Source organism: Convolutriloba macropyga, chromosome 4 (genome assembly GCF_964194025.1).
Source record: "Convolutriloba macropyga chromosome 4, txConMacr16.3, whole genome shotgun sequence".
In the NCBI taxonomy this organism is placed as follows: Eukaryota; Metazoa; Xenacoelomorpha; order Acoela; family Convolutidae; genus Convolutriloba; species Convolutriloba macropyga.
This window is the reverse complement of record NC_134471.1, coordinates 11,320,004-11,333,622: the sequence shown is the minus strand read 5'-3', so window position 1 is coordinate 11,333,622 and position 13,619 is coordinate 11,320,004. Positions and strand designations below refer to the sequence as shown.

The 13,619-nt window shown below is 36.7% G+C and overlaps 2 protein-coding genes across 3 annotated transcripts; one reads left to right on the top strand and one right to left on the bottom strand.

Annotated features, from left to right (window-relative positions):
* Positions 1-485: 485 nt before the first annotated feature.
* LOC142337455 (anaphase-promoting complex subunit 2-like) lies at positions 486-6,766 on the bottom strand. Of its 2 annotated transcripts, none has more exons than XM_075386683.1 (4): positions 5,576-6,766; positions 5,236-5,327; positions 2,892-3,070; positions 486-1,698 (listed from the first exon to the last, which is right to left on the bottom strand). In XM_075386683.1, the coding sequence occupies exons 1-4, from the start codon at positions 6,761-6,763 to the stop codon at positions 563-565; spliced, it is 2,595 nt and encodes an 864-aa protein (XP_075242798.1). In that variant the 5' UTR covers positions 6,764-6,766; the 3' UTR covers positions 486-562. The 2 variants fall into 2 exon arrangements, with proteins under 2 accessions (XP_075242798.1, XP_075242799.1); XM_075386684.1 differs by having other exon boundaries at positions 2,898-3,070.
* Positions 6,767-7,133: 367 nt separating this feature from the next.
* Positions 7,134-13,451, top strand: LOC142337454 (uncharacterized). The gene is made up of 2 exons (XM_075386682.1): positions 7,134-8,841; positions 12,055-13,451. The coding sequence occupies exons 1-2, from the start codon at positions 7,902-7,904 to the stop codon at positions 12,504-12,506; spliced, it is 1,392 nt and encodes a 463-aa protein (XP_075242797.1). The 5' UTR covers positions 7,134-7,901; the 3' UTR covers positions 12,507-13,451.
* Positions 13,452-13,619: the final 168 nt, after the last annotated feature.

The following is a 13,619-nucleotide window of genomic DNA, read 5'->3' as shown; positions in this document are numbered from 1 at the left end:
ATACATTACATGTGTTTCTTCAAAGTGAAGCTTTCTGAGGCGTATAATCTCTATCGTCGTGTTATAGGATTTCTTATCCCGGATTTGTTATAGGATTTCTTATCAACATACTACTGACGATCAACAAACAAACATATTGCCACAATAGATTATTGAAAAAGAGCTAATTTGTTTTCTGCAAAAAATTCTACTGAATACCAATTTCCGTGGCAAGTATTACACACTCCTGACATTTATTACAAAAATAAGCGCTTTATTACCACATTTGAACAATGATTTTATGGGTCTTTCTTTTTTCGTCCACCCAGTTTAACATGCACAGACCCCGGTTCACCTGCTATTTTTTTTACATTGTAATGTGCTGTATAACAAAACAATTTTTAATTGGGTCCAAAAATTACTGGGTGCAAAACAGAATAAGTCCAATTTTATTCGCTAGAAGACATCTATGTTTGTCTATCCTCAAATAAAGCTCATTACAAAAATTTAGGGGACAAATTTTTTTTAACAGTGGCAACTAATCATCAAAACAACCGATATTTACAAATAAGTTCTTTTTCCATTAGTTCTTGTTTGGTAATCTGTAAACACCATTTGAGTAACACAGCAACTCTTCTCGAACTTTCTTGTTCAAAAATGCTGTTAAATCATCTTGAGACAGCTCTGTTGAATTTCCAGCTTTCGAGAACATCTTAATCATCGAGTGTATATTTTCGGCTGACATACTTTTAAGGTTGCGCAACATAGAAACTGTGTACATCCAATAACATTTCATTTCTTCCTCTTTCAGCTCTTTATCATTCGCCATTGCCGAGTTGTTATCATCTTCATCATTACCATATAAGGCAATACTCTGTCCAGCCGAAGACGAACTCGTTCCAGCTTGTGATGACGTGGCAGTACCACTCGAGCTCTGATTGGATGACGAATGCGTGAAATCTTCTACAACTTCGATAATACCATTGCGCTCGACTAAAACGCCGAGTGAAAAAAGAGCTCCGAGTTTTCTACGAACCGCTGATGTCGAAATAGCGAGCATTGAACTCAAATCATCCAGGTTCATTTTAGGATGTGATTCAAGTATGCTCAAAACTGCAGCTTGTGCCGGAGTTACTGTGAAAGATCTAACTGAGCCATCATTTGTTTCCAATTCAATGTCAACTTTTCCCAGCTGATGTAGCCATTCGACCGTTCGATTCTGTTTCACGCTCTCGAAACTCATCTTATAAGCTTGGAACGCTAGCTTTAAAGTAGGTGGTAATTCAAGTTTTTCGTCTTTTAGTGTCGGCCAGAATTGTGCAGACAAAATAGTCGCTCTTATAGGAAATTCAGGCTTCTGGATTTTAGAGTTCTCGTTATTTTCAGACATTTCCTGGTCTTCTGGCTGTAAATTAGTATCAAATTCAGACCACGTTTGACTTAATTGATCATTTGTTCGCTTCGATTCCGCGACATCACGGAGCATGACATTGCACTTATTTATTTCGTCATGACCAAACTTGTAACTCAATAACTCCAAATGGCGAATTTCTTTGTCCAAGTCGAAATCACTGGAGCTGTGTAAAATTCTGTCCGCAAGTAGAGATCGATACTCGTTAACAAAGATCTCTTTCGATTCGTAGATGTTGACAAGGATGCTCATTATGTCCTGATTCCGATGAGACTGAACAACTGGAGTTTCCGTCATAATCTCCCATTCTGTAAAGGACAAACAGTTAACAGCAATTTTTGAAAGGATCCCTAGCGAGTATCTTTTAAAAGTGCATGAAAGTACTGTTCTGTTCGAGTATTGATAAATTTCGTAGAATTGGTTAAAGATAACATGTATATCATCTGGAATTCAAGTTCCATTAAAAAGCTGTTTTTTTATAACGGCTGTTTTCCACTCTACTCCTGACACGTGGGAGTATATAACACGACAGAACCATTAGTTGTTTCAAACTGAGTTAATTTTGACCCAAAAGAATGAGAACAATTTGCTGCAAGACATGATGCTAGAAAGTTAAGTACACATGAAGGTTTTTTGAAAAAACAGCATCGGAACCATCAAATAGAACCATATTTTGAGTTGAATCAGTTGTACAGCAACACAATTTTAGCTTCTTCATTGCCATCTTAGCTTTCTTAATTTTTCGTAGACGATTTGCTTAGTTTAAATATGTGCGTCAATTTTGTTTCAAATTTCCAAGACAAAAACAAAATAATCAAAATGAGAATTGTTTCTTTCTCCCGCCCCAACCCCCTGGAGAACAATGTTTTGATTTTTTGAGAACCACAAAAACATCCTGGTTCATAATACATCGATAAAAATTTAAGAGCCTAAAAAAGTCCTTACCATAACAATCAACATTTTACTATTTATAGTGGAAGAGTGCCAAAAAAATTCAAGATAGCCTTATCTGTTCGGTTAAAAGAAAATGGTTTCAGGAAATGTCAATACTTGAATCTACAGATTTTATTATTTATTTCAACAACAAATAACCATCACCTTCGCACGAATTTTTCTCAAATCACCGGCGAGTGATTGGCTTTGGTTGCAGCTACTTTCAGCTGATGGATGCCCAGCCTGTTGGCGAGCATACAAGTTTGAGGATAGCGTGGGCGCCGTCCAAACCTCCCAAAACACCCTTGAGACTATGAGTTTCTACCACCTCGAGCAGCGTTCCTGAGCAGCTTTGCCAAACCGGACAGTTCAAATTGGAGCTTAGTAAATCTCTAACAGAGCTGCTCAAAGAATTTATGCTCTTCGGCTTTACTTCACCGGTTTCTTTGGACCAAGCAAACGAAAAAATTTGAAGCAATAATTTTGCAAAAGACACGTTTACAACAATTGCTCGCTCGAGTGGACTTAATTCCAATTTTTTGAATGTGATATGAGAATGAAACCATGCCTGAACGTCCTGAATGTGCAAAGGTACTGGGTGCAAAATCACGTGACTTGGGTTTCCAAGTTCTCCAATCAACATCCTCATCGTCACTCTCAAATGGATCTGGTGCCACTTGCAGCTCACATCGTCTCAACAGTTCTCCAGCTAACTCTGCATCTTCAGTCATGTTCCCAACAATGCATCTATAATGTTCTCAATGACAGATCAAGCGAATTTTTAGTTGCTAGAGCAGATTCGTCAAAAACTAGATGACCACATTTGCTGTTCAAATAAAATTTAATCTAACAAGGATAGGCAGGCAAACTAGCATCAAAGCATTGCTACGGATAAAATGCGGCAAAACAGTGCGACACCAATTGAGGTAACACCTGTTCAATTTGTTTCAATTCCACCGATGTTTCAAAAATGCGGTCGGCCTTATTTTTCTTGAGTCAAATGACATTTACGCTACACGTTCAGCATACAAATATCTTTATAAGGCGTTTCTTTTTTTTAAAAAAAAACGAGACTTGAAAAAGAACCCTTGAGACGAAATACGGCAATTCAACCCTTTGGTCGCTTGTGTATTGAAGCATAGCTGACTTAAAATGGAAAACGCCTCTCAAACGACAGATGCGGGGCAAGTTCTGGTCCTAACTTAAGCTTCGATAACTTCACTAGTTTCAATACTTTGAACCTACAATTCTAAACTAGGCAAAATCATCCGAACAAGTAAAAGTGCATATGATAACTCTCTTCTGGTAGGTGTGGTCCTAAGTGCTGTATTATGTCGAGACAGTTGTCGGTGCAATTTCCTTTCCAATAAAGGCTTTCAATTGCGGTTTTTTTGCTAAGTGCTATTCGGAGTGCGGGTCTGGTAAAAACGCTTTTTCTGCCGCAGATTTTTTATTTAAGTATACGAGCAACCAACTGAACTGAAGTGAGAAGAATGTACTAAGTGAATTTCAAAATATTAAATTCGTGCTGTATAGATTTACATAAGTCTTTTTCAAGCAACCAAAATTTAGCATCGTCATAGTGCACTTGCTCAGAAAACGTGTTGCTGAGACAGAAAATTATTATTGAACAGATGCTGAAAAATTAAAATCAATCATAAAAAGAGGTCTGCCGAAAAACGACACAAGAACACAATGGAAGAAAATTCTTGCAATAGACATAAAAATACGAAAAAAAATTACAAAAAAAAACAATTTATATTGCCTAACTGTACTCAAAAACATTTTTTAAAGGGCTGACAAATTTTTTCACACTTCGATGAAAAACGAGAAACAGTAACCGCAAGCAGTGAAACCAGCGTAGTCTACATAAATTTTTTTAAACCAACTGAAGAAAATGGAAAATAAAAATATAGAGCCAAAACATTACAATCGGATTGAAGCATTTCGAATTGGTAACTCAAAAACATAGCAAAACCATCCAGACAAATAACACTACACTCTGCTGAGAAACAATGTTACTCAGACAGAATATTTCTTAAGTTGCCGAACAAATCAAATCATAGAAAAAAACAATCAATTGAAGGACACACAAAAACTAATGACAGAAATAATGAATCAACCTGAAGCCCCGAACAAAGTAGTACACGCGCCAGAGAGTCAAAATATGAGAAAAAGAGCCAATTTTCACTCGAAAACATTTCAAAAAAAGAAAAAAAAACTATTCATTATTTGACGAAAAATGAGGGAAATAGTTATGTCAAGCACTGAAACGAGCGTAGAAAAATATAGAGCAAAACAGTATAAACCTAAATGAATTACGCTGCCACTCTAAACGAGAAAAGGAAACAATCCGAGCAAAGAAAATGATTCTCGTGCAGTTGCTGCAAAACGAGCAAGCAAAAAGTTGTCAAGATTTTGAATGACGAAAAAACGCACGCTCAATTATCGGGTCCTATAAGTCACCACAAAAGAGAGCAGCTCAAAACAAAAAAATGAATACACGACTAATTCCCAAAATATAATCTGTAATATATAAAAAACTTTTTGTAAATAGCAGGAAAAAACACCCAAAACAAAAAATGAATCAAATAATTATTTTAAAAAGAAGGTCCTTCAAAACCTAAAAGTTCATCTACACCATGATACAGTGCAGTGGCAAAGAAGGACATTTTTTCAATTGTTGAAATTATTAACCAAATCAATTGAACTGACAAAAGAGCCTAAATCTACACCCAATAAAAATCGAACACTGAAAATTCATTACTATTTATTGTTGGAGAAACATAAAATGGTTTTAATTCCGACCCATGTACATGCCTTATCTGTCTATGATTCTTTAGGATTCTTGAAAAATAGCGCTTTTGAAAAAAAATTTGGCTGTTTGAAATAAAGAACTCTAAAAATGTTACCTCACAGTGTCCTCTCGAGACCTGAGGTACTTAATCAGTGGTGCACATGTTCTGTCCAGAATAGAACACGTCTCATCAAACTGCTGCAACACCTGAACAATTCCAAAAATATCAGTCATGGAACTAGCTGCCAAAACATTTCATAACTCGTTACGTATCTTGATAAGTTATTTCAAAATTTCACAAGATCAATATAAATATCCTGACAAGATCTTTAAAATTTGCAAAGTTCAATGACTACGGGTGAGCTTACTCCGGCATTTGTGATATATTGTTGATCAGAACTTACTAAACAACCAGCACTATTGTTAACCATGACCACAAAAGACTAAAATCTAACCTTGATCGCGTTGATATACTGTGTCAAAATCTCACTCGTGTTAGCCCCGGGATGCAATAACCGCGTCTCAAACGCTGATTTGACCGAATTGACCAAATGATCTGACAAGTTTTTAGCTTTGAGCAGGTAAATCAAATTCCCGATTGCTGGTTGGGAGTCAGGATACTCAACAATCATGTTAAATATCTGTTCAATGCGAAACAAAGCCACTTCCTGAATCACAATATCTTGTATGAAATTTTTCCACCATTTATGTGTTCCTTGTTTTCCACACGCACTTCCCTTTTCTCCGTCACCTTCACGAGTCCAAGCGAGCGACAAAATATCCCAAGCAAAAACTAATAGCCTTTGTTGGGCGTACTGCTCAACGACTCCAAACTCAATTTCGGCACTTGCAAAGTCACATGAACACAATTGAGTAACCGATTGTTTAATTTTGGTCATCAAGAACAACTTTAACGGGTTGCAAAAGAGTTCGTCAAACAGCGATAACGAAAAGAGAAATTTTAGTGCGTCGTGAAATTTTCTGTCAATGTCAGCAAGCTTTTCGTTATCATATTGCTTAGAATTCTGCAATAATTTATCAGGCGAAAATTGACCATCTGGATTTTGACCTGAATTTGTGCACATCTCAAAATAATTGTCAAAAATAAATTCGAGGTTCAAGCCATCGATTGTTCCGACGTTGTATATAATGAATGACTTGATTAAATCAACAGACTTCTCGAATAAGTTAGTTGATAAATTGAATAAATTATCTACCATTTTCATTGTTTCAATTGCACATGTCACCGATGCCTTCAGCAGAAGGGAAGAATCAATAAAGCTTTCCAATTTCAAAGTCCCAATACCAACGTTATTGCCCAGGAAAACATTGCTCATATCACCGCATACACTTGAATTGTGGATAGCTTTAAGGCTAAACAAAAATTGCGGCAGCGCCTCGGAGCTGAAATACGCAGCAAACATTTGCAATATGTAGGATTCGAAAGTTTTGATCATTCCGCAATCACGTAAAACTCCCAAGTGAGGTTTTATCTTTTGTTGAACAGATCGGAGGGTTGAGGTCAGCTGTAATTGCGACAAATGGTTCTCTTTCCCAATCAGGGGTCTCAAAAGCTGGTCCAATTCTTTCCAGCTCTGACCAATAGAACAACTGTCCACGTCATTTTTAGATTTGCTAGTCATGCCAAACTAAAACGAATTTAGACATGTATAAATATTAATATTAGTAGAAGACCTGGAGGATTCCAAAATAAGAGGAATCTGCAAAATATTAATTTGCACAGAAACTTTTACCTATTTATTGTTGCGTTTTCTCCCAACAAAGGATTATTCTTTATTTTTCCTTTCCTATTTACCGGTGGTTATTGTTCAGCTCACTGTTCAACAATTCGTTATCCTCGTTTTCGAGGCGACCATTTTAAAATTGCAGTTTTTGATTGTTGAAAATAGCAGTCAACATTAAAGGCATGTTTTGTCATAATTAAGTGGATAAATTAATCCCACGTTCGGTTGTGATAGTTTCATATCAAGTCCCACGGGCCGCTGAGGCATGGCCATGGCCCGCGAGGCATGACGAAAAGATTATATTCTAATTTAATTATCCTTATTTAGTAGAAAGATTAAAATCGGGGTGAAATGATAGAGGGGTTAAAAGATAGAGGGGTTAAATGATACAGGGGTGAAAAAGCGGGACACCATTGAATGCGTCGGTTAATCATTTTTCTGAAATTGCTGGCAGCTCAGCAGTTATCATAAATTTAATGTGTAGTGCTTCTTTAGGGGGTTAAAATGTCTCAAAATCCAAAAATTAGCACGGATAAAACACTTTTATCTGCCGCTAATTAACACAAAAATCATTCCGACAGATGCATTGAAATTCCACTTTACTTATGTGCACAAGACTATGGATAAACTTAAATCCATTTTAGTATGACAGCACGATAAATCCAAACCATTCTTTATGCTTCTTTCAGTAAACATACTGTATACAAACAAACAATACCATCAATAAAAACGCACATGCAACTTTTCAAAAGCGCACACATTATTTTGAATACTTCAGCTTCTACCGCTTTTGATCAAACTTACACACAATTACACAAGATAAAATTTGATGTTTATTTACAGTGTTGGTCAAAAATAGCTTCAAATTTGACAGAAAATATTTGTAATTAAAGTTTCCATACTTTCCTTGACTTCGAGGCTCTACTTTCAAAATTTTAACAACTTAGATCTCTACTACAAACATTTAAATCTATAAAAATACAATTAAACCATAATTATCAGAATTCATAGATATCTCAATTGAGGCACTTCAAAGATGACAATTGCTACTCGATTGAAAGCCGAAAGCGAATTTGTTCCGACTACCAAAATCCGAGTTGAAAACTCGTTGCCACCGAACCCTCAGCGGCATATTGTCCACAGCAAAGACCAGGTTGAACAAAATCTGGCTTGTGCTTTCTACCCAAACCGAAAACAGCCCAAGAACATACAAGGCGTCCTGAAATTGTACTGTGTTGAAAACTTCAACCACTGCCCCGATGAAAACACGACCGAATTTCTAATAGCTGAAGAACCGTGTAACAATTTGCTGTACGCAGTTCAAGTTGCAGCCAACAAGCGCTTCCCTTTAGCTTTGAGTCCGGATGTAATATGGTTCACAATCCTACAGGGTCTGACAACTCACCTAAATTTGAACCCAGAAATTCTGGGCGATATTACAGACTCACTTCAAACTGAACAAAACCATTACGTAAAGGAGAACGAAAAACTGGATTGGTCTGCTATCATTAACAGTGTTTCTGACATTTTCAACCAGAAGTTTCGTAAGAACAAAAACACTGGCACTCAACAGAGAAAAATCAGCTTTGCGCCTTACGAAGTCGAATCTATTTTCAACCCCCTGATTGCAACAAACAGCTCAACAACGGCCAGTGCTCTCTCAATGAAGGTATGCCAAGGATCACAAGACCCACACTTCCAAAAACCTGCCAAACTCCACGCATTTCGTCGCTACATTGTTTCAGTGCGGAGCGCAATACCCGAAATTCACATTCTAGGTACATCGAATGACTATCAAACCATAATTGACAAGGTCAACGAGATGAGTGTTACTTTCGGACTAGATTGGTGGGCTTCAGAGTTGGTTCCAGTTTTGACCGAATTCGTCAAGGCAGTCAACGGGGACCCTGATAAACACTTCTGGAAGTATATCTGCAACCTTAATGACAAGAACGGCTTCTACATGCCTTATTCCGGTAAGCAAAATCTAAAAATGTGTTCAAATGTTAGGGTTTCCGGGTGTGAAATCAGCTGACTGAAGAATCAAATAATCGGAAAATAACCAAACTTTTTAACAACGAAACCCAGTACTGTATAGCTGTAGCTTTGAATTTAAAAATGTATATTGTCGACTTTAATTTCCGATGCGAGATGTTGGTTCGCTGGGATCCTAAAACTGATGTCGCAAAATATTTATATTAATAGCTGACAAACGGTGTTATGGGTTGTAATTAAGTTAGCGATCACTAGTATTAACTTAATATTTACAAATATAACAACAAATAACGTGATATAATGGCGTGATGAAAAAAATTCAAGTAAGTGACATTACACCTAGTTTTCGGAATCATATATCAGCTGGTAGGAAGGCATGCTAAAATAGACGTGCGTTTATATAGGGTAGCAAGACTTACGACTGTTGCTCCAAAAACACTAAGAATCTCTAATGTAACGAAAACCAATTTCAAACCTTTGAGCTCAACTTTTCAAACAGCTCGAGCTACTGCAGCAGCGGTTCCGTAGATAAAAAGGATCTATTCTGTTTCGGCCCCCCAGCTTAGTAATCATAAATCTTTTATGACCCTCGGGCGCACGTGCTATTTTCTTACATAGTAACGTGCTATATAACAACATATAACTTGCAACGGGGGGTCATAAAAAACACTGGGGGCCGAAACAGAATAGATCAGATAAAAACAATTTCACTGTCTGTTGGGTGCCTTTGGTATCAAAAGTGATGTTTAGAAAAATCACAACGGAAATAAACAGGGCAAAAATTTGTCGATATAGTCGGAACATTTACTGCAAAAATCGATTTCCTTCACAGACAAACCAAAACTGATTTTGTGAAAATGAAGCTATACTCAAACAGAACTAAGGCAAAACTAATCACTTTGGTTGACGCAAGAAAAAAAACAGTAAAAGTGAACAAATCCTAAATAATTTTGAAAAAAATTCTAAGAAAATTCTAATTCAAGTTCAATATTAGGAACTCGTTTTTACAGAACAATGAATTTAACATCTGCTTGCTAACATAAGTTGATTGCTAGGAAATAGCGAAAAACGGGAAAATAATATATATCAGAACAGTAAAAATAATTTACCACCAACATCCTATTTAACAACTGTGAACTGTTTCACAATTAATTGAAAGCTAAAATTTAACAAGGTTGTAAGGCTTTTATACTTTTCGCCTTTTCGGAAAACTTGGATTCGCGATGCCAGGGGTTGAATTGTGTTTTTTTGTATCATGGGTCCCAGGAACTTTCCTTTTACAAGTGAAAAAAATTATCAGGTGAGGCTTTCAAAATATTCTAGACAAAGCTGGCGATGGGTTCTCGTAAACTCGAATACAAAACTATAATCAAAGAGCAGAAAAATGCAACACAGATCACAAAAAAATTGATTTTCTTAACACTTGTGATACTCGCGATTCCGTCTCAGGTATAAAACATAGCTGGTAGATTGCCAGAAAATAGCCGCAATAGATTCGTAGATCGGCAGTCTAAAAAAACAGTAAAAAAGACAGACCAAAAAAATTCGTCTTTTCATTGAAGACTGATATGTTATATTCTGATTAAAAATCAGTTTTTGCTGCCTCTATTAGCTGCTCTCAAATAGCCTTCATTTAGAGTGACACAAACCCATTTGACCTTATCTCTTTGAATTAAAGTAAATAAAAGTCAATTTCAAAGTGAGGAAGTCATTTTTTAGAGTGAGGTAAGTCAAGTGTGACCAAAAATTTAATCGCGCGAATGAACAAAAATACTCGCTCCACTAAGAGCGAAAAATTACGTCACACACGCACTTCAGTTGAAATTGCATGAACAAATGAACAAAGAGCAGATTTGAAGTGGTTGTGACGTCATATGGTCGTAACAAAAATCGCGACGACGAAAACATAGCAGGACAAGTTCTGACGGACAATTCAAAGAATTTTCATTGACTAAACAAAAAACTAGACCTAGATCGGACTATGAGTGAGTTGGGAAGACCATTTATAAAAAAATCAGATGGAATTTTTTTTTTAAAAAAAAAACAGAAAATCAATGTCAAAAAGCCGCATGTGAACAAAAACCACCAGCGAGAAATCGAAATTTGGTTCAAACAAAAAACTAAGCCTAGAAAGAACTATGAATGGATTGCGAAAACCATTTAGAAAAAATCCGACCAAAAATCGAAAAAACAATAAAAATCAAAGTGAAATTGCCGCATGTGAACTAAAAACCACCAGCGAGAAAGCGAACTTTTGTTCAAACACCGTTTTCTCACTCAACTTTGAAATTAGAGCGAAAAAATTTCACGCGGCAAAACCACTCGCTTTTTCGCCATTTCCTGTTTCGGCGTTACCAAAATCACTACTCCAATTTGACCTCAAATATCATGAAATTGTGCGAACAAATCTTGAGACAGCGCCCCAATACAATTCAAATTCTTTGATTTGTAACAAACCAAGAGAAGGCCAATAATAGCCCCAGCTATCGCTGTGCGGCTTTTAACAAGTATAAAAAAGGAGAGCGCCAATAACCTTTGAAAGGCTGACGGGGGCTATTAAACAGATAGCAACAGACACCGAATTGACTTTACGCAGTCGCTGATGCAATATATAATAACTATTTTAGAAAATAAAATGCTTAAAAAGCTTACTCGAGTGGATGTAATTGATCACTTTATATTGGACTTGGAAATTGTTCAGAGTATTCTTAAGCAATTCTAATTTAATAATAGTGTTAAAAATCAATGAGATTAATCAGGTAGGTTAATTGTGATAAAAAACACTTACACAATTCAGCTCGAAACCTACTCCACCAAGTGACGCAATAAAGCTACGCTCAGGTTCGCGGCTATTAAAAAATCTGTAGAATTTCAAAAGCTAACCGATTTATAATGGAAGAATTGCTCTCAAACAAACGACTACTTCGTTTGAGAGCAACTCGAAAAAATCTCTCTATACTTTGATTTCACAACACAGGCTTGGATTTATTGCAAATTTAACAAGGTTGTTTTTTTAACACCATCGCGAAGACCGTTCATCGTCTCAATACACATGTAAGATACACTTTCCGGTTGCCAGTTTCATGTCATAAACAGAAGAAAAAGCAAATTAAACATACTGAAACGGTTAAGAGATTAACAATTGGCATACTAATGAGCAGGACTTAAAAATTAAGCTTGAGCTCATTTTCTAGGCTGGATCCAAGCTTTCTTCCCCTACATTGACGATGGCTCAGGAAATCTAGTCCGCAACGACTTCATAGGACAATGGCGGGCCGGATACAACGAGGTCATGCCACCCAAAATCGCAAAATACCCTAAAAAGAAATTCCCTACCAGCATGAGCATCACTAGCGTCCACATTCATCTACCCGAGACCCCTGCAGAGCCTTCTAAAGCAACGGCAACTACCGCTACTGCAAACACAGGCGAACCTCCCGCAAAAATCGAGCCAGTTATACGAAAAATGGCCCTGAAAAGCGGTTTGGTAGCCGTGATACAGAACAAGGAAACATTGGCTGTCAGACCAGTATTTGGATATATTCTAGCCGAGACACAGAAAGCTTCCTCTCCAGTTAACGACTCTCTAGGACCAGAAGAAGAACTGCTGCCTGTATTTGTTCCAGCGACAAGATACAAAAAGTAGCACAGGTACACGAGTCCTGTGGCCAGGAAAACTAGAACTAGAGTTGGTGTATTTTTCAAAAATTCGAATAAAGCTCACTCCATTTCTTAATCAATTAGCCCAAATCAAACTTTACCTTTATTGTTGCAAACCAGGTCTTCCCAAAATTCAACCAAAATGAAATCTTGATTAACATAAACCGACTAACGTCGGGCAAACTGATCTCGAACGACAGACGGGGGCCAATTAATTCAGAGAGGGGGTTGTAGCATAGACAAATTTTTATGAGCGCAAAAACAACAAAACATAGGGGAGAGGGACTCCAACCTTCGAACTCCCGGATGGTTGCCGCACACCTTAACCACAAAACTTTAGCTGTTTCGTTTTCGGAATTACATCGTCTTTATATTGGAAACTTGAACACCGAATATGAGCAATTTAGATGACGCAAAAATCAAAAAGTCATGCGAGAAAACGTCACTCTACAGAGAGAATGTTCAAGACAAAAGCGCAAAATCGGTCAAGCCAAAATTTTGCTTAAAGCTTAAAAAGACAAGCACGGATACAACAAGACTGCTCGTGCCAGAATGTGCGTAGCACAGAAAGTCCCGACATAGGTCCAAAATTTGTCAAAAAATTGCTTGCTCTGAGAACAAATCTCATTTTGCCAATCAGTTTTGAAAAGCTAAAGTTTAAGCAATTTTTTTAGGAGCAACCTTTAAAACATTCTTTAATATTAAAACTGAAAAAAAACTCACAGCCCTGATTACATTATACTATTCACAGATATTAAACCACTCTTAATACTTTGCAATATAAAGCAGCTTCCCGGAAATTGATGTTGAAAAAGAGCAATTAGCTGCAAATAAAATGTATTTAAATTAATACAGTCAGATAATTGAAGAAATACGATGCCATCAGTTTATCCACTAGAAGCAGCAAAAAATTAACTGATTTCTCTCACCGTTTTTTTCCTGATTGAAAATCTGTTCAAGTAATGAAGTCTTTACCAATTCAATTAGGCAGAGAAGAGATCCAGTTTATTTTCAACAAATGTTTCCGATTATCATGAAATCATCGAAATTAAGTCAGTAACAATTTAAAGTTTTGTCTTTTTAGCAATCACCCTGTTTA

Excerpts from the sequence above, each read along its gene's own strand:
- LOC142337455 (XM_075386683.1), bottom strand. The coding sequence starts at position 6,763 with ATGACTAGCAAATCTAAAAATGACGTGGACAGTTGTTCTATTGGTCAG. Across the intron at positions 5,328-5,575 it reads AGTATATCAACGCGATCAAG|GTGTTGCAGCAGTTTGATGA; the intron begins GTTAGATTTTAG and ends GGAATTGTTCAG. Across the intron at positions 3,071-5,235 it reads TCTCGAGAGGACACTGTGAG|ATGCATTGTTGGGAACATGA; the intron begins GTAACATTTTTA and ends AGAACATTATAG.
- LOC142337454 (XM_075386682.1), top strand. The coding sequence starts at position 7,902 with ATGACAATTGCTACTCGATTGAAAGCCGAAAGCGAATTTGTTCCGACT. Across the intron at positions 8,842-12,054 it reads CTTCTACATGCCTTATTCCG|GCTGGATCCAAGCTTTCTTC; the intron begins GTAAGCAAAATC and ends CTCATTTTCTAG.